This window comes from Phalacrocorax aristotelis, chromosome 4 (assembly GCF_949628215.1).
Source record: "Phalacrocorax aristotelis chromosome 4, bGulAri2.1, whole genome shotgun sequence".
Taxonomy (NCBI): domain Eukaryota; kingdom Metazoa; phylum Chordata; class Aves; order Suliformes; family Phalacrocoracidae; genus Phalacrocorax; species Phalacrocorax aristotelis.
Window position 1 is genome coordinate 49188761 of NC_134279.1, and position 23923 is coordinate 49212683.

The 23923-nt window shown below is 37.4% G+C and overlaps 1 protein-coding gene across 5 annotated transcripts in view; it reads right to left on the reverse strand.

Moving 5' to 3' along the window:
* The window catches only part of FAT1 (FAT atypical cadherin 1), a 112324-nt gene that overhangs the window by 20258 nt on the left and 68143 nt on the right, over positions 1 to 23923 (reverse strand). For all 5 annotated transcript variants that reach the window (XM_075091332.1, XM_075091333.1, XM_075091331.1 and 2 more), the window contains exons 7-14: positions 22851 to 22990; positions 13988 to 14263; positions 13563 to 13773; positions 6968 to 11035; positions 6132 to 6328; positions 4566 to 4719; positions 2903 to 3136; positions 1239 to 1628 (exon numbers count right to left, since the gene is read on the reverse strand). In XM_075091332.1, coding sequence (XP_074947433.1) covers positions 1239 to 1628; positions 2903 to 3136; positions 4566 to 4719; positions 6132 to 6328; positions 6968 to 11035; positions 13563 to 13773; positions 13988 to 14263; positions 22851 to 22990 — 5670 coding nt within the window. The remainder of the gene's footprint in view (positions 1 to 1238; positions 1629 to 2902; positions 3137 to 4565; positions 4720 to 6131; positions 6329 to 6967; positions 11036 to 13562; positions 13774 to 13987; positions 14264 to 22850; positions 22991 to 23923) is intronic.

Below are 23923 nucleotides of genomic sequence, written 5' to 3' on the forward strand. Positions count from 1 at the left end.
GTGAAACGATCAGGCTTTTCACAAAAAAGTAAAAAAGTGAGAAGTTCCTGCCATTACCACAAAAGACTCGCACTTTAAAACCACCTGGCTCACATTTTGTAACAAAAAAATGAAGAAAAATAAAAAATATGTTTTAAAAATGTCCTTTTCTTAATTTTCAATTAAAATTAACCAAAATTATGAAATTACCTTTAACTTGACTCTCCCTGCAACCACCATTAAGGTCAGGCATGGAGCATGCAGAGGTAGTAACAACAGTGTCCGACCATGAATTTTGATTAATAGAAATATCTGAGTTAAAGTGTGTGTTTTTAACTGACTAGTTAAGATAGTGCAGTCCCTAACATACATGCTGATTTGCTGCTGGAACAGTGTTTTCCTGGAATCTTTTTCCTCCTTTCAAATATGTGAAGAAGATAAAATGACAAAGTACTTCTGTACCATAGTACCAGCATGCACACTGGAAAAAGCATCTGGAAGCATTATAATTTCAATTACATGGGTATAGTTAACTACTATTAACTTCTGGGCAGAGATCTTATTTTAAAAAAACTCCAAACTTTACCAGAAATTAACTCTAGAAAAAGAACCATATAAGGAAACAAAAGTAGAATCGACATGTATATTGATTTTTAACAAAGAGGATTGTTAATAGCGAAAAATTCTCCACAGAACCTAAATGCTTCCTGAGACTAAATATGACTAACATGCAAGCCTAAAATATCCACTGTCATGCTGGGTAAATGACTGACGGTACATTCCAACTCCTCTTTAATGCCATATCAAACTCCTCTAGATTTACAGTCTTTATGGACCAATTACTAGTTTTCCCAATTTATTTTCTGATCTTTCTTTTACCAAGTCTGGCCACTCATTCTGATTATACAGCTTCTGTGAAAAGACTATTGTGCTTCTACCATTACAGAACTATGTCTTTTCACCCCCCCCACTCCTGGCGTGAGGAATATTCCAGCTAGCAAACCCTTACTCTTGCCAGCTAAATGAATCTAACCCAAATAACAATTAATAGCAGCAACAAATAAATTTACTATTCTACATTCTACTGCACTCCTCTAGTAAGCGTGCTGGCAAAATGGGTGAACAGACAGTAGCACTGGCTTTACAGCCAGGATGATGCACATCGATTACACATAACTGATTTGGTTGAGTTAATGTAGCACACAGTATGGCACTGTGCTTGACTAGCCTAAAGTATATTCACAGTTGTAATCTGTTACCTGTTGTTGAATCGATGCTGAATTTTCCATGTTCGTTCCCACTGACTATTGAGTATGTGATTTCAGCATTGGCTTCAATGTCCCTGCTTGCAGCATAGATCTGGAGAACTTCAGTTCCAACCAAAATGTCCTCTGATACGCTTGCACTATACTCTCTGTGCTCAAATACAGGTGGATTATCATTTATATCCAAAACAGATACTATAAGATTACTTGTTGAAGACAGTCTTCTAGGTAAACCTTCATCTGTAGCCTTCAAAGTTAGAGTGTACACAGCTTGTAATTCCCGATCCAAAGGCTTCTCCAACCGAACGATTCCAGAGAATTCATCAATAGAGAACTGGCCCTCTGCAGAGCTCACCAGTGAATAATGGATTTTATGATTCATCCCTGCATTTTGAAAACAATCGCAGAGCATGAGGCAGCCACTAAAATACACTAACACAATAACAGATCTGACAGCTACAGAAATAAAACGTGCATGATAAACATGATCATTATTGTTAAAGCAAATTTCATTAAGAGTTAAAGCCTGCCTTGTGAAGGGCAAAATGGTTTCCAAAAAGATGAATCTGATTTAAAAAATTAAGCTAACACTTCATTGCACCGATTTTGTGCTACACAAAAAACATGAAGCATGGTTCTGTTTCAGTCACAGTACTAGCTAATATGAAACAATTACTAATATAAATCTAATTATAACTTTAGCACAACAGCATCTGCTTTGCATGCTTATAGATAAAATGAGAGGATATGGGAAAGCTACGCTGCATCAAATAACTAGACTTGACTCCGGTAAGTTTATTTAAGAACCACGTCCCAAAATTAAGTGGAACATAATTTCCGGCAACATTTTTGTATAAAACAAAAAGCCCGCAGGTTTTTGGGCCAAGCATTTTGGTCCTCCTGAGCCTCAAACACTAGCGAAGCGTGAAAACATCTGTCTGTTACCTTCCAATTCAGCAACCTAGCTTTATCATAGCACAAAGCAGGTTGGTTGTTTTATAAGACTGATGCAACTATTAATATTATTTGATTAATAAACTGATGATATACGGAAATCATACACCTTTAAAAAGACATTATCTTGTTATATTCCTTACAACAAAGCACAAGACAAACTCTTTGTAATGCCATTTTCAGTTCGTGTTCACTTAAATACTTGTAACTGAACAGTGAAGACGGAGAGAAAACAAAAATCTTAATAAGGTAGCATATACATAAAGCTGCAATTGACCGGGTTCTTTTTATGGTACGATCATTGATGGCTAGCCCGAGAGGCACACATTCAAAATACATGTAACGCACATTTACATGAACAGACACGGCTTCATATTCCTTTTACTTACACCAGGAGTAAAAGGATTAACCTAACCCATCATAACTTTAATAGCTTCTCGCACTAAAAATATCCTATATTTTGTCTCTTTCCCCTCCTTTTTTGCAGGCGACACATATGGGATGTTTTCCAAGCTACTCACACGTGGAAGTCAGATGTTACACGGTTTAGTAGCCCTAAATATATCTTTCAGGATTCTAATCCTGAGAGGTATTGAACATCTGTCAGTTCCACTGAAAGACTTAAGACCTCTCAGGATAAGACTAAATATACATTACTGTAACTTTGAGACCATGACAAAAGTAGTGGTCGAAAGAATGCATACCTGCATCTGCATCTGTGGCCTGCACTCTCGTCAGGAGGGTTTTAGGCTCTGTGTTTTCAAATACTGTAATGGAGTAAGGATCAGCTGTAAACTCTGGGGCATTATCATTCACATCTTCGAGAGTCAGAATAATATTAGCTTGGCAGAATCTTCCTCCTCCGTCTGTGGCTTTCACTAGAAGATAATAAACTGCTTGCTGCTCACGATCAAGTGGCATTAATGTTTTCAGTTCACCTATAAACAGAATAACATACACAAGTTGATGCGAGTTGCAAGACTTAAGTATCCTTAACATGTTTTCCTCTAAAAACCTTTATACTCAGAAAAACTAAACAACAATTTTCTTTTTGACGATAACTTCATCAGTGGCTAAGTCAACAGCTGTACTGCACTGATGAGCTCCACTTTGGGCAAAGCATGTCAGTGGCCTGCTTTTTCAGCTTTAAAAGATTAAATACTAAAACCCTCTGCCTTTTTTTCAAATGCCTCTGAAACAGAAATTACCTAAAGACAGACTACCTGACAGTGCAGGAAGAGAGAGAATGGGTACACATGCATGAATCTATGTGTTTCTGTGTAAAGAAAATAAAAATATTAAAACTCCAGCTTTAACAAAATGCAAGGTAAAACTCGCATATGGTTTTCCTGGGCCATTTAGTTGTGTTACTTCCACAGCTATTGAGCTGACTCTCCTCCTCTAACATTCAGTGAACAGACAGAGCTATTCACACTATCAAATATAACCTGCTGCCAGAGACAAACCTCTAGAAGTCTAACACATACCTTCCTTCCAGTGTGACAGAAAACAGTTACATGGCCAATGTGTAGCCATTGTCTCTCTTTAACCAGTTCAAAAAAGTATTCTTAAATTGCTTATGAGTATTCTGGCCCCACCAATTCTGAGTTTAGGTAATGACATGCTAGTACAGCACACAGGTGATATTCAAGGTCAAACCCCCCCATGAAGTATGATCCTTCTCATTTATTTTGCCACTGAAGTATTCTAATCTCCTCCATATTTCCACTATATCTTTACATTTATCTTATTTAAATTTTTGTACATTGTTTATGGCTCCCTTCCTACCGCTTGTCTACTGCCGCCTGCAGAACATAGGATTTTGACATTAGATTTGACCAATATTATAATCCACAAGACACAAATGCCATGAAAACCAAAGTCAGGCAAGTTAAAAGTTAATCTTGTTTATATAATGCTGCCAATAAAACCTGAGGCACTTCTGTTGCTCCATCTAATCCCATTTAATATGCCAAACCAAATGATGGCAAAGAGAATCTGATTGAAGATAGTTTCAGTTTATAAACCATTTCTGCTACTACTACAATGAATATAAAAAGAACAAAATTTATAGCATACTTTTACTCCAGTCATTTCAGCATGGAAGTTTCTGGCTTTGGGGCAATTACCCTACTTACTCTTTAGCTCCTCATATTAAAATACTTGCCTTTTCCCTGACTTCTATTCAATATACTATTAGTATTTGTGAAGTGGAAACTCACATTTTAAACAGTTATATAATAAACTAACCCTTAATGGAAAAAGCTTAAAGCACTGACATTTACGTATGTCTTAATAGTAAAACGTTTTATAAAATAAGGTGGTGACTAGAATTTTGTATAGTGTAAGCGTACGAAGTGTTATTACCTGTGTCTGGAGTGAGTCTGAATTTTTCTGCTCCCGTGCCATGCAGTGTATAAGTAATTTCTGCATTGGAACGAATATCTGCGTCTGTAGCAGATACCTGCATTATCAGTTTGCCAGGAAGGGCATCCTCAGGAACAGAATCAGTGTATAAAGCCTGTAAGATTAGAAGTTACATTGAAAGAATAAACATATGAAATAAGTAGAGCTTGGAAAGGGGAGGGGAAGAAGAAATGACAGATGACGTAATATCCTGTTTGAATATTTGGTAACACATGAAGTGAACCAGAGGATGAAATACCTGAAAATGGAAAGAACTTATGATTTTCTAATTAATTACCTCACATTTATTAGATTATTCAGAAAGGTAATTCATACTGTGACAATAGGGACTCCTGAGTATCGCTGCATAGCCAGGAACTCTAAACACTTGTAACTGATTAACTAATAATTAAATGCATCCCCAAAATAGGTGTTATAAATTTTTCATAATTTCATTTTTTCCTCTTTTGATAAATCATCTTTTCTAGGTCTGACTTAATCTAGAAGAAACTGATACCTGCCTTTTTTATAATGGCATTAAATAAAGGCTTCAGCTTAACTAAAAACTGAGAAAAAAACCACCCAGAATTTAAAGGCACTAAGCACTCTTACAGCTCATCCATGTCAGGGATTAAATTAGAAGGACTGAGCCTTATAACGTCAGCATTAGCAAAGGAAAAAAGCTATAAACATTGGCTTACCTGTCTGTATATAACTGCAATCATTTATATAGAAGTAACCAACATAAACATCAACTAAGAAAAAGACGCAAACGCTCACTGTATACTTGACCCTTCCCAGAACAAGAAAAGATTTTGCTTTTCCACCCAGTAACATCAAATCTGTGTTCAACAAGATGGCTATAAAAAGTCCGAATGCGCTAAAGTAAGAAGAAAAAAAAAAAAGCTGCAGCTGACTAGAACAACACAGGGTTTTCTTGTAAGGCAGTTTTAGGCCTTGCAGGGCCCACCTTTCTGGGTTTTTTTCCATTCTTTTTCAAGTCCATTTTTGCAGACTATAAAATCTGGTAAGGTAGATGGCTTTGTAGCAAGAAAACATTTACAGATTACAGATTTTTGGTGCTGTTGAGGTTAATATTGCAGTCTTTTCAACTCCTATCGTAGGAAATGCACAAATACATCAACTACGTGATAGTATGCAGCTGCCTTTGAGACTTTGCTTCCTTCAGAAAACAGAGCATATAAACTATCATGGCCGCAGCTTAAAACAATTCCTTTTGGAGAAGTATGCATTAACACAGGAAAAATGTACTATAATTTTCCTTATACTCTTCAAATACCCATAGAGTGTTAAAATTGTATCAATTAATCGGTTTTGGACTTTTATTTAAGAAACCTGTCCTTGAAATAACTGTTCTTTGACAGCATTCTACCTTAATAGTCCAACCTCCTGTTACCAGCGTAAAAGGGATACCTACTCGTCAGTCTCCTAAGAAGCAATTTCAGAGAAAGATTACATTTTACACATGGAAGCAGCTGGACACAGAAGATACAAGATTGTGCCTACCTTTTCACAAACAGGGCTATTATCATTAGCATCAAGGACTTTAACCTCCACCACAGCTTTAGTTGCAAAAGTCCCATCAGTAGCTGTAATATTTAGAAGGTAATTATCCCTTTCTTCTCTGTCCAGAGGCTTTTTGACATAGACCTTCCATTCATTCTGTATATTTTCAATAGCAAACTGTCCCAAGGGATCACCTCCTGAAATAGAAAAAGAAACACTGAAGTAAAGACAAGAGAGAGATTGCCACTATTACTCTATCAACATTAAGTTATAGCTAAAGAGAAAAAATGTAAATGCAGGTAAGCAGCCACTCTCTGTGGTTTTGTAGAGAAATAGCTTCATTTTCCAGGTAGAAATAATCAGTAGAGGCTCATACAACAAATTTAACTGCAGCCAATAGAATCTATAAAAATCAGTGTAGAAAATCATGTAGCATTACAGATAACATCATAGCAAGACATATGTTAAATAACAAAAACAATAAAATATTCCACTGGAAATTAATAGTCTCTGATTTTGTGAAATTTCTTTTGTTTGTTCTTTAACATCACTAATTTCAGTGTAAGTATATTTTTAAAATAAAATTTGATATACAAGTAAACAAACGTAGGAAAGAATTTTAAGCAAAGCAAACATGAAACAGAAAGCCAAAGATCTGCTTCTAAAACGTGTTTTTTTCCCCTGAAGTTTTTAATATTCACATTAAGACACAGACACTTCTTCTTTGCAGTTTTATGATTGCTAATACTTTTCAATAATTTGGAAGATTAAGTGATATCTCACATAATTCCAGGACCACTTCACTGATTATTCTGGCATTACTTAAAAAGATTTACCTGTAATGTAATAAGAGACTTGTCTATTGGCTTCTTCTGTATCAGCGTCAGTTGTACTCAAGATGGCAATTACCCCACCAGGAGGGTCAGCCTCACTGACTGTTCCTTTATATATCTCTGCAGTAAAGCGTGGAGGGTTGTCATTCACATCCGTAACAGTAACTTCAACCACAGCTAGAGAAGACAGTTGAATTTTTTCACCCCGATCAGATGCAACCACTGTGATGTTGTATTTGTCTCGTTTCTCATGATCAAGTTCTCTGAGAGTGGTAATCCAGCCAGTTTCCATGTTTATGGCAAAAGACTCTATAATGTCTGGTTCTTGAGAAGGATCCAAGCTGTAAGTAACCTGCCCATTGAGTCCTGAATCTAAGTCAGTTCCTTTTACCTGGATGACTCTTGTTCCAGCCGGCATGTTTTCTACGACAAATGCTTCATATGGATTGGACTCCAAAACTGGTTTGTTATCATTTGCATCTTTCACCTGAATGCTTACCTCTACTGAGGAAACAACGTTATAATCTTCATTTGCATACCGTGCTTGAACCGAGAACTGGTACCATTTAGTTGTTTCATGATCAAGATTCTTCTCAAGTTTCAACTCTCCAGTTTGCCGGTCAATCACAAAAAAATCATCTCTATTGCTTTCAGGAGTGTTCCCTTTAATCAGACTATACACTAAAGTCTGATTATGCTCTGCTTTAATAACATCTATCTCAGTCCCAATTGGAATGTCCTCAGAAACTGTATAAGAATAAAATGGCTCTGAAAATTTTGGAAGAGGCACTTCTGGTGGGAGTATTCGAGCATAGACAGGAACAACTGACTCTTTTTGCGGGGATCCACCATCAACTGCTCTAACAAAGAAGGTCAGAAACTCATTTTCTAAACCAATTAAGCTTTCTTTTGTAGTAATTATACCAGACAATGAATCAATTTCTAAATTCTCTTTAACATTTTCAGACTCTGCTTCAATAGCATAAGTGATGTCTGCATTTGTACCCTCATCGGCATCAGATGCCCAGACTTTAATGACAGAAGTACCCCGTGGAACATCGGATCCAATATTTACTTCATACTCTGTTGCTCGGAATTGAGGAGCATTATCATTGTCATCTGTAAGTATTACATTAACAGTACAGAAAGCAACTTTTCCTCCTGCATCTTTGGCCATTAAACTAATGGCAATTACTTTTTCTGCTTGTGTTTCTCGGTCCAGCTTTTCGAAGGTAAATATCTGGCCTCTCTCATTTGTATAAAATCTGTCTTTGGCAAAGTCATTCACAATGTGGTAAGTGATGTGGCCATAAGTACCAGAATCTTCATCTGTTGCTTTAACTTCAGTTACCAAAGTATGCAACGGAGCATTTTCAGCTAGCTCGACCTCATATTCATTCTGGCTGAAAGCAGGACTGTGCATATTGGCACTGGTTACAGTTATATGGACTTGGGCTGAGCTTCTGAAGACCCCATCAGAAACAGACACGTTAAGATTATAATGTGACTTTAGTGTCTGTCTGCGTAGGTTTGAGATGGTGATAATGCCAGTTTTACTATTAATTACAAAATTCTTTTGGTCGTTGCCTGTCAGAATGGAGTACTCCAGCTTGTCAACATCCGAACTATCTGCATCTGAGGCTTGCACACATGTCACAAAATGCCCTCGAGGAGCCAGTTCACTAATTTTAGCTTCATAAAGCAATTGGTTAAAAAGAGGGGGGTTATCATTGAGATCAGTTACATCAACAGTTACAACAGTATCACTGCTCAAGGGCAGCATGCCACCATCTATGGCCCTTACTAGTAACTTATGTTGCTTAACTTGTTCATAGTCCAAAGTTCTTGCTGTAAGAATGAGTCCAGTGCTGCTGTCTATGTGGAAGTAGTCATGACTTTCACTATCATCCTCAATCAAGTGATAGGAAATCCCCCTGTTTGTTCCAGAATCGGCATCTGTAGCGCTCACTTGTACAACAGATGTTCCAATGACAGATGCCTCAGAAAGGGTTGCAGTGTAAGACTGCTCTGTAAACACAGGAGGATTATCATTGATGTCTTCCACTATTATGTCTACAAACACATCAGCATGAGCCCCAGTTAGGGAGTCTGTTGCTCGAATGCTCAGTTTGTAGGCTGGATGAGACTCAAAGTCAAGAGGGGCAACAACATTTATAACTCCGGTGTTGAAGTTGATAGTGAACTGATTGAAAGGATCTCCATCTGTGATGCTGTAAAACACCTTAAGTCCTTCTGGGCTGTTTGCTTGTACATGTACCACAGGACTGTGGAGCTGAATGTTTTCTGGTATCTCTGCACTGTAGAAGGGCTTTTCAAAAACTGGCATAGCTTTACTCATAACTGTAATCGGGACTATAACTTCAGCAGAAAAAGCAGGGTCTCCTCCATCTTTTGCCACTACTGTGACCAGATACTCCTTATTTAGTGTGTCTGGTTCAAACTTCTTCTTCAGTGAGATTTCACCAGTGGGATCAATTTGGAAATGCTCATGATGTTCTTTGAGATAGTAATGCACCTCTCCATTTCTGCCTGTATCTTTATCTACTGCAGCGACACGTCGAATAACGTGGCCTACTTCAGAGTCTACTTTAACGACAGCATAATACGGAAGATTGACAAAAAATGGAGCATTATCATTTACATCTTCTACGGTGACTTTAACTACAATATGTGCAACAACTGACGGTTTATATTCCTCGGTTACTTCTATGACCACATCAAAAGATTCTTGCTGTTCACGATCAAATGGTATTCCTGTTGTTGAAAGGACTCCTGAAGTTGGGCTTATTTTAAATCTGCTGTCCGGATTTAGAATATGGTAAAACAAAGGCTCATTTATTTGATTCCCTATAGCAGTAACAACAGCTATTGTTTTTGCCTCTGTGGAATTCTCCTGCACTGTTGCAGAGTAAGAACTTTGTGTGAACTTCAGCGGGCTTGCTTTGCTTTCTTTCACATTAATTTTTACAGACGCAGTGCTTGCGAATCTGCCATCAGATGCTCTCACTGTTAATTCATACCTGCTTCTTAACTGAGTTGTATTTTGTACTGTTATATCTCCAGTCTTGGGGTTTATTGAAAATTTTTCTCCGATGTTGCCTTCAATAATGGAATAAATTATTTGTGAAAAGATGCCTGAATCAGCATCAGTGGCATTTATGCTGATGACTTTCACGCCTTTATAGGTTGGAACCAGAATGGATGCCTCATACAGCTCTCTTGAAAACACAGGAGGGCAATCATTGATGTCAATTACATAAATAGTAACATTAGCTGCATATTCTGCGTATAAACGTGGTATCCCCATATCATGTACTTGCACTGAAAAGTGGAAAATATTTGTCTCCTCGTAGTCCAGACTCATTACTGTCCGAATGGCACCAGTGCTAGAATCAATGGCAAAATACTTGCGGACAGATGGTTCAACAATTTGATAAACAAGCAAAGCGTTAGATTCTTTATCAGCATCTGTAGCTCGAATTACTAATGGGATATTCTTGTCAGTCAGAACCACACTGTTAATTGAAGCTGATTCACTGATGAGTCCTGTATATTCAGCCTGCATAAAAATTGGCGTATTGTCATTCTCATCCCGAAGATGTACCAAAACTGTTGCGTTAGTGGACAAGCCAGCCATGTTTGTTCCTTGCACAGTTAGAGTGTAAACAGGCAAAGTTTCAAAATCCAGTATCTTCTGAGAAACAATGACACCCGAGTTTGGGTTGATAGCAAAGGCATCACCTATATTACCATCTTTTATTTCATAAACGACAGAAGACTGACTGTATGCTGTAACCATGCCAACAAAACTGCCAATGCTGGCACTTTCACTGATTTCTGTAGAATATTCTTTGGCTGTGAATTTTGGTGAGGCATTATCAGAAACTGTAACAAATATATGCACAGAGGTCACTTCACTCATTGGAGGATCTCCTTTGTCTGTAGCTTTTACCATCAGATTGTATTCTTCCTGGCTACTACGATCTAATTCCTTTGCAATTTTAATTATACCCAAAATGGGATCTATAAAGAAGGAATTTCCAATATTCCCTGTGAAGAAAAAGAAAAGTAATCAGAAAGAGGTATACAGAACTTAAAGGGATGATTGCTTATTTAGCTGTATACTAAAAGAGATCACATAGTGAGAATACAGAGAAAATTAAAGTTTCTTAGTTTTGTTTAACAAATGCTTGTTAGCCTCTCTGGAAAGTTTTCTGTAATCAAGAGTTAGCACTAATTCTAAGTTTACTTGTGGAAACATTGAATAAAACATAGCAATGCCATCCAAACTTTGAAAATAAGCGCAAAAGATGCAAAAAATTTCTTTCATTTTGTATTAAAAAAACCTTAAAAAGATAAAAAGTATTGTGCAAATTTCAACATTGTATATGTATTTTCTTCAAGTTATCTTTGTCATTGAGTTCATGTTTAAGCCAACTTAAATATCTACTGAAGCTGAATGAAAATGATATTCAGAAGTTAACATTAGGGGAATACAAGTTACATTTTATGATCTAAAATAACTCAACTGCTTCGAAAAAAAGAAGTGTTTTAATGAATTCACTCTTGTGAATCTTAATTGCTTACGCAAGTATTGTTTAAATCACTGCTTCAAAATCAATCTTTCTGAATTGGACCCACAGTTATCTCTCTCCTAACTTCCCATTAATACATAGGCAAATTATTCCCTGTGATAGCATAAGAAAAAAAACACGACCTGCTGAGGATTAACAGCTGCCATTTGATAAACACTTGTTATCTTTATATTTTCAAATATATAGCTGAATTGCACTGCATACAACATTCAGCTGTACTAAATATAGTAAGATTTAACATTTTACTTGCTTAAAAAATTATATTACTGAAGCCATGTTCTCAGCATGGAAAAAATCCATTAAGAACTTCTAAATTATGCACACAAGTAGGCAAGAGGGGTTTTTTCTGTGTTTTTTTTGTTTGGGTTTTTTTTAGTGGAGGCTCTAAACACAGTGGCCTTCTTAGAATATCCCATTACAAATCTAGGCAGCCATTACAAACATTTAAGGAATGCTCCTTCCACATACTTAGAACATCAATTATAATGCTTTAACCTCCCAGTAGATCACAGTCCTGTAAAACAAACCTACTCCTACAAAAAGCTTGCAGAAAGGAAGAGAAGAGGGTGTAACTTCATTCTAGACAGCACACACACATTTGCTTCTTGCCATGCTTCAGCATTCATAAAACAAGCACTACTTGAAATGGGAAAGGCAAGAGGAAAGTTTCATGGACATTAGTGTCCTGCTTAGTAAAAAGGTCATTTTTCTACAAATAATAGAAAACAAACGTATTTTTAAGCAACGTATGAGACAAATACATTTTTCTTCTTCAGAGTATCATAATCACAGCTTCATTTTAAATACAGTGCTAAAGTATGCTTTCATATCAAACCCAAATCATATCATGGGGAAGAAAAGGAAAATATTTACAGTAAACAATTCCTGGGCTTTACACAAAGCAACTCGTGAAATAAAAAGAACATTATCACACATCACCTTGCCAACAGCAACTGAGTAACTTTTTACCTACTGTTCTCTTTAATATACAATTTCTTATGCTTGTTACTAGGATTTTAATTTTAAATTACTTTCTACCTTGAAAGTAGTACCGCACATAGGTAATGAAATTGAAGTAATTTTTTTTTACCCACTCATAGTGCCTAAATAGTTCAGGACCTTGGTAATGGCGGGCTTGTATCTAGATTTAACGGAGTGAACCAAAACTCACTTCTACCTGGTAAGTGAACTCAATGTCGTTCTGTTTTCATATTATTCAAAATTGCCATCATTTGAATTGCATTTTTATAGGCAAGTTCAGAAAGGTACTCTGATGTTAAAAGTAAGCAGCAGCACCAAATGCTCTCCTCTGGCCTGCAATCTGAAAGGAGCCTTAATGCCAAATTGACCAGCTATTAAAGAATTTTTTATATATTTTATTGAGCTAAAATAGTAGTGCCACTATCTAAAATCAGCCAGAGGGAACCATGCAAAGCAACCCCATCCTTGCTACCTCTATTAGAAAATTTAACTTAAAACCTGGGACTATTTAGTGGTTAAGTATATGGATATTTTAAAGTTACTTTTGAGCTCCTTTCTTTCACATTGTGCTAAACACAAAAGCACTTGTCGCAGGTTCTTACTCTTTTCTGCAAATCCTTGCTTTGCCTATGCCACAAGATATCACTTAAATATCAAAAAAAGAATGCTATTTTTAGATCTGAATTTAATGTATCTGTCATGTCTAAAGAACACACCCCTCTCAAGGGTTTAAAGGTAGCTTTTTCTTCTACAACTACTAAAATGTTCTAAATGTATCTAAAGGATAATATAAATAGCTAAGGGAGGAAGATGAATATTTGTCATGGTAGTTTTCTTTTAAATGCTCTGAGGCTATATCTTAAATACATCTCTCAATATGACACATACACCTGTACTGCCCTTCTTTTTTAACAGCTATTTTTTTACATGTCTACACTTGAAACAAACTATCAGCAAGCATTGTTTCAAAATAAACTGAAGATTTAAGAAAGACAATCTACCTGATTCAATAGAGTACACAATTTCTGCATTTTTTCCTTTGTCCTTATCTAATGCTGTAACCTGGAGTACTGCTGATCCAACAGCTGCTGACTCGTACACCCGTCCTTCATAGGAAGAGCTGGTGAACCATGGAGCATGATCATTTGTGTCACTAACATTAATGATGATTCTAGCATAGTTGCGCTTTACAGGAACATCTTGATCTCGAACCTGAAACAGTTAGCACATTGCTAGTAATTAGCACTGTTATTTCAGTAGTTCATCAAACATTAGTAATAATTCAAGGTTCAATCTGTACCAGTCACAAAGACTGCAAACCAATTAAACATACAAATAAAATGCTTGAATTAAGGGGACAAATTAAAAAGACATTAAAAAAGATCTGTTTGTTACTGACTACAGAAGGAATTTTGTGTTTGTTTACCATTATGGTGAGAATATGCTGGTTCATGGTCTCATGATCCAATTTTTCTGAAGTATAAAGAGAGCCAGTTCCAGGGTCCAGACGAAATTTTTTAAGACTGATGGGATCAGTGCTGCCCTGCATAGTATAAATCAGTTTATTCTTCTCATCTCTGTCCATGGCACTGACTTGCAGAATTTCTGTCTCTGGTATGGTGTCTTCAGGTATAACAATTTCATATTTTGAAGCAGAAAACTGAGGCCTGTGATTATTTGTGTCTATAACTTTGATGTACACCTGAAATGATACAATGGGAAGGGGAAAACATTGATGATATTTGGGAAACAGAGATGAAAAGAGGATAATTCACCAAAAAAACCCACCAGATCATAATATTGAAATAATTCCACTCCAAGACAGTTGCGGGTTTTTTTCTTTTCCCCCCAGGGGACAGATCTAGGAGGCGTAGGGAAGAAGAATGTCACTAAATCCAAGTCTTCTGCACCTTCCCCAAAGTCAAACCAAAAATCTAAATGATCAAAAATGCCTTAGGGTAAGATATCTTACAGGAAATTATTTTTGGCTAAAGCAAGATGAAACAGAATTCCTTAGTAATCTTGGAATTTTAAAAAAATTCAATATAGATCACAGAGTGGGTAAAAACCCTTTTTATTTGTGCAGATTTGGAATTTTAAGCAATGTTTTCCAAGGCAGTGGATGCACTGTATTCTTTCTTTTCCTCACATGGAAACAATCCTCTTTCAGCTCCTCATGTTTCCAAGCCTAGGCAAGAATGGAAAAGTGGTGGAATTCCCACAAAAGTATAATATTTCAAAGAACCACAACTGGAATTAGCTCTTCTTCAGCAATGTAGCACAATCTCAGCATAGGTCACCAACACAATTTCTCTGAAGTTACACTTATGCTAACTTCAATGCTTCAAATTGCATTTTCCCACTGAAGTTCAGCAGGGTTCACCTATGTGCTGTGCAGGCAATGCTCTCTTTGTCTCAATAATAATGTTCATTGGAACCACACAAGATCCCTGCACACCCACTTGCCTTTCACAGCATCCAACCCTTGTATAAAAAGGGTAAGGCACTCAGCCACCATCCTGCTCCTTCAACAGTGATAACATCAGACAAGTAACAGTACAGCAAAGGACTTGGCAGGTGCACAGCAAAGCTCCAAGAACACCTGCCTAAATTCAAGTTCTTTATGTGCTGCACGTACAGCCACGCTTTTAGCCTCCCAAAGGTTAGCTGCTTTGTATAAATTGGTTAAGTGTCATCAACAGGTGTTTAAAGTAAGTACTTGTGATATCAGAGGTGGGTTAAATTGCTCTTTGAAGATACTTATTGCTTTCCATTAATACCTGGTGGAATCTAGAGATATAATTTAGACAAGGTGCCAGACTAGTAGAAACTAGATGAGATGAATCCTGACGGTCATAAATAATAAGGAAATGCCATACATCTCACTATAGGAAGATAAAACTTCCTCAACTTCAACCTTGTGAAACTAACATCTTACGTTAAAACTTGTACCAAGAAAAAAACAGGTGTTAAGTGTTATCAACATGAGTCATACCAATTCTTAAAAATATTCACTTCAGATGCGGGTATATTACCTCAGGTTGCAGCTACTACCTAACTCTAATACAATGAGTTCCTCCTAATGGCAAATATTAATACAGGCTGAAAGCATTGAAATAACTTCCAGACAGACACAGACAGTCCTTGGATATACTTTACAAATGCTACCAAGGGTTTAGGAGACTGTTAAAAGGATTTTGTCCTAAGTAACAACAGAAAGACAGATAGAAAAGCATCCACATAATGAAGTCCTGTACCAACCCTTGAGGCACCACGGGGCAGACTGATTAATGGAAGTGAGAATCTGGGAGCACAAAGAACTGGGTGTGGAACTCTTGGGATAACTTTGTATTATAACGTAGGAAAGTCCTCCCAAAAACTGGGATACCGCCCACTCTGGTAGCTGAAATAACTGTCACCAGAAAGAATATTCTCACTGAGAATTTCACTTGGATAATAAAAAAGAACAGACAAGCATATAAAAGGGACTATAGGAACAGAGTTGAAGACGGCAGATGTGGAATCTCAAGAGTCAGAAGCCAGATACAGAATAAAAAGCCAGGTAAGAAAAAAAAAAAAAGAGACTTTTAAGTTTATTTGAAACTGTGAAACAACCTGCAGGTAAGCAAGATCAGCAGGAAATATAAGGAACAATTAAGGAGGAGAAAAGCCTGTCCCAGATTACAATTTTGCCTCAGTCTTATTCATCAAGAGCAATAGGGAGCATGACCCTGAACAAAACAAAATAAAAATGAGACACTGGCAAAGCAGTGGTGCTGCAACAAGCTGCTTAACAGAAACAAATCACCAACACAAAATGGGAGCCACCCCCAGGTCCTGCTGAACTGCAGGGGAAAACAACTAGAAATATAAAATTAGCTGGCAATCCTCCTAATGTTAACATGCACTGTTAATAATACTGAGCTCCACCTCCAGACAGTCAGGGCAGGGAGGGGGGCACGCGTGTGCATGTGTGCGCACAGAGGCGTCCAAGCCACGCACACAAGCCTTTAACCTTTTAGATGCAGGCGTTGCAGGTCAGCGAGCCACAAACCAATAGACAGTACATTTATTCATAAACATAGATAGTTTTTAGTGTTTGAAACAGTCTGTCAGGATAAACACAAACTATCACCGCACAGGAAAATTCTGCCTCCCACATTTTATTCCATTTCTCAGAAAATGGAAGAAACAGAAAATCGTCTGGCACATTAATAAAACCCCTTGAAAGATGTTGCTACGGAAACTAAGGAGTTTGTCATGAATTAGAAACTGATTAAAGAAAGGAAACAAAGAGTGGGAATAAATATTGATTTTTGTTGGGGAGATGGTAGGTGACCTAGGACACATTAGGTCAAGTGTTTAAATATATTCACTAACAAATTCAATTGGAAAATGAAGAGCAACAATGAAAAGAATATGACCTTAAATCTGTGATTTTTTAGACTGTCATGACTAGAAAGAATGTAATAAAACAACAGAAGCACAGTTGTTGCCTTCTTTTAAAATTCTGTATAAATAAAATATATTTTAATGCATCTTGAAGAAGAAATACAGAAGGGCCCAATACAGTAACTTACACAGCATTTCAATGAAAACACCTGCTCACTGAACACTGGTGCTCAGGAAAATGAAACAACAACAAACCAGAAAACCCCAACCCTCAATACAAATCAAACTAAACAAATATATTTTGTATAAATAGAAGGTTAAAAGACCATATACAATTACAACACTTAATGGATACTGTGCTCAGAAAATGAACACTTGAACCATTTTTTTATTCAATTCCCACCCCCAACAGATTATTAAGTTTAGACTCAGAAAAACACTAAGTGAAAAGATAAAGTATCAAATTTGATGAATTTAAATCAAAATTGCTATTGAAGTTCATGTCTATTTCCCCCTCAAATGAGGACATGCAGTAACTTAGGTCAAAATCAGAGGTGAGAGGGAATGCAACTCCAGAGCAACTGTGTTAGAGAATCTTCAGAGCGTAAGACATGGCCACCCATGCTGCTGGTACTAGACAAAATGAACACAGGAAAACAGCATTTCTAGAATGGAGCACCACAAAACACCGGTGCAAAGTACTTAGTTAAATGCCAGGAATGTAGTGACGGTAAAACCAACACTGGTACCTGCAAGACTAACCACATAGCCAATGAACCAACTTAACTGAGAAGTGATTTGTTGATAGTACTATCAGAAGGACTTAGCATCAACTTCCTCTGTGTTGTGGTTTAGCCCCAGTCAGCAACTAAGCCCCACGCAGCCACTCGCTCACTCCCCCCACCCTGGTGGGATGGGGAGAGAATCAGAAGGGCCACGGTAAGAAAACTTATGTGTTGGGATAAGAACAGTTTAATAATTAAAATAAAACAGTAATAACAATAATAATAACAAAATATTGTTAAAAACAACAATAATAGTAGTAATATAATGAAAAAGAAAATGAGAGAGAGAGATATGAACCCTCAAGGAGGAGGAAAAAAACCAAAAATCCAAACAACAAGTGATGCAACCGCTCACCACCTGCCGACTGACACTGTTGGTCTCCGAGTTGTGATTGCTCCCTGCCCCGGCCAGCTCCCCCCAGTTAATATACTGGGAATGACGTTACATGATATGGAATATCCCTTTGGCCAGTTTGAATCCGCTCTCTTGGCTGTGCCGCCTCCCCGCCCGGCTTCTTGTGCACCCGGCAGCACATGGGGAGCTGGAAAAGCCCTTGACTAGTACAAGCACTGCCCAGCAACAACCAAAACTTCGGTGTTATTATCAACATTGTTTCATACTAAGTCCAAAGCACAGCACTGTGCCAGCTGCAGTGAAGAAAATTAACTCTATCCCAGCTAAAACCATGACACTCTGGTATTAGCTAGAGAAGCAGTTAAAATCACCTTGCCACTAACACAAGAGGAGACATCCTCCAAAAAGGTACTGCTGGGCTGAGCAGATGAGATACCCCATCAAAATGTACAGCACTATTAAGCATAAATTATTAACAAAAATATTGCTAACGAATAAACATAATGACTCAGTCACTCTGAGTGGATTGCTCAGGTATTCCATTACTTGTCAAATTACTTGCTCAGGCACGTAGTTTTTTGCCAGGCTGGTAAACACAACTACAAATACACAATTTGATCTATTAGTGCAATCATTTTAAATGTGCCTAAAATCCCAAATTTATCTTAGACTCAAGGGAAAGGTATTTTATCTACATACTTCAGGATTCATTTCTCACTCGCTGTTGTTACTTTACATCCCTCTGCTGATTCTGGTGGACATGCATAACGTGAATTGATAGGCACCCTTTTGGTAACTTGGCTAACTGCATGCTGGGCTGCTTTAATAAAGGGAGCAGCAGGCAGGGGGAAAGGAATTATTCCCCTCTATTTGGCACTCAGAGGTGGGACTGCAGATCCCCTACAGTTTTGGGCCCTGCAGTCCAAGTGAGATCTTAACCAACCGAAATGAACCCAGCGAAGGGCAATTAAAATCAATGGGGATCTAAAAGCTTTCCATCCACTGTGTAAAGAGAGGGCTGCAGGACAGAGAGCCAGACTCTTCTCTGAGGTGCACAGTGAAAGGACAAGAGGCGATACTTGCAAGTGCAATCAGGGAAACTACAATTAGACATAAGAAAAAATTATTTTCAAGGACTAACATAAGAGCATGTCCAAGGAAGAGGTGTCCTGCCCTGTCATCTAAGTCCCTGAAGCTCACAAGTCCCTGAACAACTTGATCCAACTTTGTAGTTCGCTCTGCTTTGAGCAGGATTTTTAGCTAGACGAATTCCGGGGGCTCCTTCCAATCTAAACTATTAACTAAATGTACTAAGGAAACCCTACTTTCAAGATAGGGATTCTTACTGATGCTAAGTGACAGGTGCTAGATGTGTACTTTTGTTCTAAGAGGACCGAGTGTTCATGTAAACTCTTAAGGCTTTCAAATTAAATGAAAGGCACCTGAAGTAATAATTGTGAGTGCAATTTTAATGAACCACACAGAAAAATACGGATTTGCACGCTTGAGAACAAAATACATTAAGAGCTTGTGTTATTCTAAAGTGACATGTATAATACAATAAAAACAGCTACTGAGCATTTCTCAATGAAATTATAAGATTAAATTCAAATTAAATATACTAATATTATCTCTTAAGAAGGAAGTTGCATGTTAAGGAGGCACACTGTAGCAAAATTTGACATTAACAGACCACAGTGGGATTTCTGAAACAAAATTGTCTGAAGCTAAAGAAACTTGACTCATTTTGCACAGCTACGCAAGGGCACAACTGCGCTCTACTCGCAGATCTCACTGAGGGCAATGCAACCTGCTTATACAGGCAGAGAACAAAACAGCCCAGGATTATTTAGAGGAAGGTCTTGAAATCTATTAATTATCTGACCAGTGAAACCTAAATTTGCATAGGAATGCACTGATTACTAGTAAGTTATAGAGGAGGTATGTGCCACCGACAAAACATATTTAGTGCATAATATTTAAACATGATGTTGCTTAGGATTGTTTTAATCTAATTTTTCACTTGCTGATTCTATGTGGGGTTTAAAATCTCCTCCTCTCTCCATTCGTAATTATGTTATAGTTACATTGACATGTCTATAATAATTTTCATAAACAAAAATTTGTATTATCCAGAGATAATATAACTGCATTCCAGTTCTAAAATGTCTCTGGAGCAGTGTGGTAATTGCAAGCAAAAATGCACATTTAATCAATGAAGAATATTCTATCCTTCATTCCCAAAGCATTATACACATATAAATTTTGCATAAAGCAAGATTAAACATTCTGCAGTAGAACAGCAACAGGTAAAATGTTGCTTTAAAGCATCTGAAGTATTATTTCCAGTGAAAAGACTCAATAGGCATAGCAATGACTGGAAGGGGTAATGGCTAGAAAGTTTTGGGTTGTGTGGGTTTTTTTTTGTTTGTTTGTTTGTTTTTTGTTTTCCACAAAAAAGCAACTCAATAGTTCGTATACTGCTACTTGCAGCCTGTGAATAACTTTTTCTATTTCAGGCCAAAACAAAAACATAAGTACATTGATTTGCTTTGTAATGATATTCCTTCCTAGTGTGGCACTGGTCATCTCTAACATCATCTGTCACACACCACTACTGTAGGCCTGGAATTTGTTTGTCCTTGTTTTGCATCATGCATTTGGCATTTAGATGCATGCAAAATTCTAACAGCCCCCACACCTACTGCTGCTGTATTTTTCAAAAAAGCTATTTAACTGAAGTCCTGAAAGTCAAATGCTTTAGAGATGTTAATGGCCTGAGGCCTGCAAATGCCTTCTAGTTTAAAGTCAGATTCAATACACTGCTTTTACACAATAAGATTTTCATTTCTTGTCCCCCTCCCCAATGTTTTGAAAATGTCATTTCCTTTTTCAAATTAAATGTAAAATTACTTAATCTGCTGTTAATCAAGGTCTGTTAGATGAATGTTTACTGCATTTCTAATGCTCACAGCAATTATTTTGTAAGCTAAAAGCTGTGTACAGCATATTGTTCCTAATGCATGCACTCAGTATTCAGACTTTCTTTGGCCTGTCACTCCATTTCAACTGTTTATCAGCTTATAGAAGAATCCAACACCACATCAACACTCAAACTTTAATCACCATTACTTCAGCAGTGAGTAATGGAATTTACACACTGGCAGCCATAAATCACACCTTCAACTTTGATTTCACATCAACATTTTTAATTTCCCTGAAGTCAAGCCTCATCTGAAATGCATCTTCTTAACGATAGTCCTGAGGGCTGTCTTAACAGATCAGTCCATTTGGGTGGGCCAGGAGTTATGGGGGAGATAAGAGAATCGGTAGTCTGTTCATGCACGAACAGTTGCAGAGTTTGAACTAATCCATGCTCCTCAATCTATATACCACAGCAACAGCATAACTTGTGTTTATCCCACAAGCTGGGGAAAAAGGAAGGCAATGCAAAGGAAGTCTTTGTGCTCGCTTGTAACAGAAACCACAACCTCTGCTCCTGCCAACTCTAGCTGAGAGAGGAAAGACACGAAAGAACATCATACAAAAAGCAATCACAGCAATAAGAGACGATATATTTGAGACTACTATTCCAATTCTTCTGCAGAAGACTGCTGTGGTAATTGTTTACAACATTCACTCAGCTTTACAAAATGCTAAAATAACAAATTCATTTAAAGAAATTGGACAAAAGCTACACTGTGAACTTCCAAGAAGAACTAAATGAGTCGCATAGCCCCGAGGAAGAGAAAGAGTGAGGGTTAAAGTATTTTTGTGACCTTCCAATTCTTGCTTGTTTCAGAAGACAAAGCAGATTATGGTTCAACTGTGACAGCTCAGGGCGCCTGCATAAATTCAGCTACACAAGCAGCTGCACTGGACAGAATACCTGCAGTCATCAAGACCACATATTCAGCCTTTACTAGTCCCCAGGCTACCTCAGCACACTCTGCATGGTAGCATTTTTGACTGCATTCTTGGGAGGGGAGGGAAGTGTGTGCAGAAAGCCTCTTGTTGTCTTTCTGACTTTCCTGGCAAAAGGAATTATCTTTTAGCTGGATTTGGGTTTCTTCTGATTTTGTTTTTTCCAAACTACTTTATGCCTTTTATCCAGCATTCTGTATAGGTAGAAATGAATGCTCAGTATTTTTACTACAGCAAGGCAATATATTTACAAGAGGATTCTCCAAACGTTTTATGGTCATTATCAGCACCAGCAATGGCACCATGGCTATGACAGCAGCAAGTTCTGACTGGGGGATGTGTTACTGTGTTTGGAGATTCATGGTCTAGAATATCACTCACAATTGTCACCATTAAAGGAAAAGGCAGCTCTCAAAGGAAACTGCTAAACTGGCAATCTTCTACTATTGAATTTAGTCTATTTGACCTAATAAGCCTCCAGACATGCAGTCAGCTCAATAAAGATTCTGTTTTAAATCCTAAACATTGATAAGAAACATCTTCTCTCTGGCCAAAAGGAGGAAGACAACATAGAAGACATTAGAAAAGATGACAGAAAAACATATAGCAGACTATATGCATAGTAACAGACAATCTTCCACCTGGACCACCAAACAACATGACTCTATGAATATTGGAGTCCCCTTCTATTTTAGACAGAGTCCCTAACTTATATAAACCATATTCACTGTCCAGGATTAAAAAAAAGGTGGTAAGGAGAAAATGCAACACCCTCCTGACCCCCCAGCTACAAACTGCTTCTTCTATAACTGCTTCATTAGAAAGTCCATTACCTGTGTGCTGATAGATCTGGTTCCATCTGTTGCCTCTACCGTCAAGTTGTAATTTGATTTCTGTTCTGCATCAAGAGGTCTAGCAACAATGATAGTTCCAGTGCCCTTGTCCACATCAAATCGACTGTCATAGTTGCCACCTTGTTCAGGAAATTGGGAGAGGGAGAAGTTCATAAAACACAGCTCTGTTGCATTATTTTCATGTATGATCATGTTCTGTCTTCAGATGCTTGATGAAGGTGGAACTACATACACATATACTTATATATGCACACTTATTTTAAACCCTTCGGGTTTTTTTTCCTGGTAATGTGATATGCTGCTACTTACAGATGTTTAAAACTGATTAGCTTTGGACAAAGCTGATTTGTCTGGCTCACGGAAAGTTAGCAGGTAGATTCTTAGCTTTCCTCTACTTTTTTTTTTTTAACCAGAGTGCAAAGATTCCAGGTAGCAGAAAACTGAGAATTACTAGTGTGATAGTTTATTCTGTGAAGAGAGTCAGGCTAATTAGGGAAAAATATACTTTTTAATCAAAATAAATTAAAACCCCAAATCAGAAATACTGTCAAATTTGTGTCCTTTGGATCACTGTACAAATTACTATCCTCATATATACTACAGATAAGGTCAAAAAAGCTACAGTACCTCCAAAGGATTCTCATCTCGATGAGTATCTAAAGAACTCACTATCTAACTCATACTGAGATAAGCAGGGCTCAGATGAGCACTGAATGTTTAAATGCCCAATGTCTAAATATAAGCCAAGCTCCTTTTCTGAAGCAAATTATCTTAACTTCCCTTGTGAAATATAGTTAAATAACCATGTAGATCAATAGCTACACTTAGGCATTTAAACATTTAATTGATCATCATCGTGCCACCCCGAGCAGACTGTCATGAGAATACAATGTCCATTAAAACCAAATATTGTTAGCAGTGATAAATACTGCCATTTAACTACAATTGCTTTGGAGCTTTCAATAAACTGCCTAAAATGGAGGAATCAATTTTTATTTTGGTCAAGCCAGCGCTAGACATGGAAAACCAATTTCTCCTAATTATATGCATGT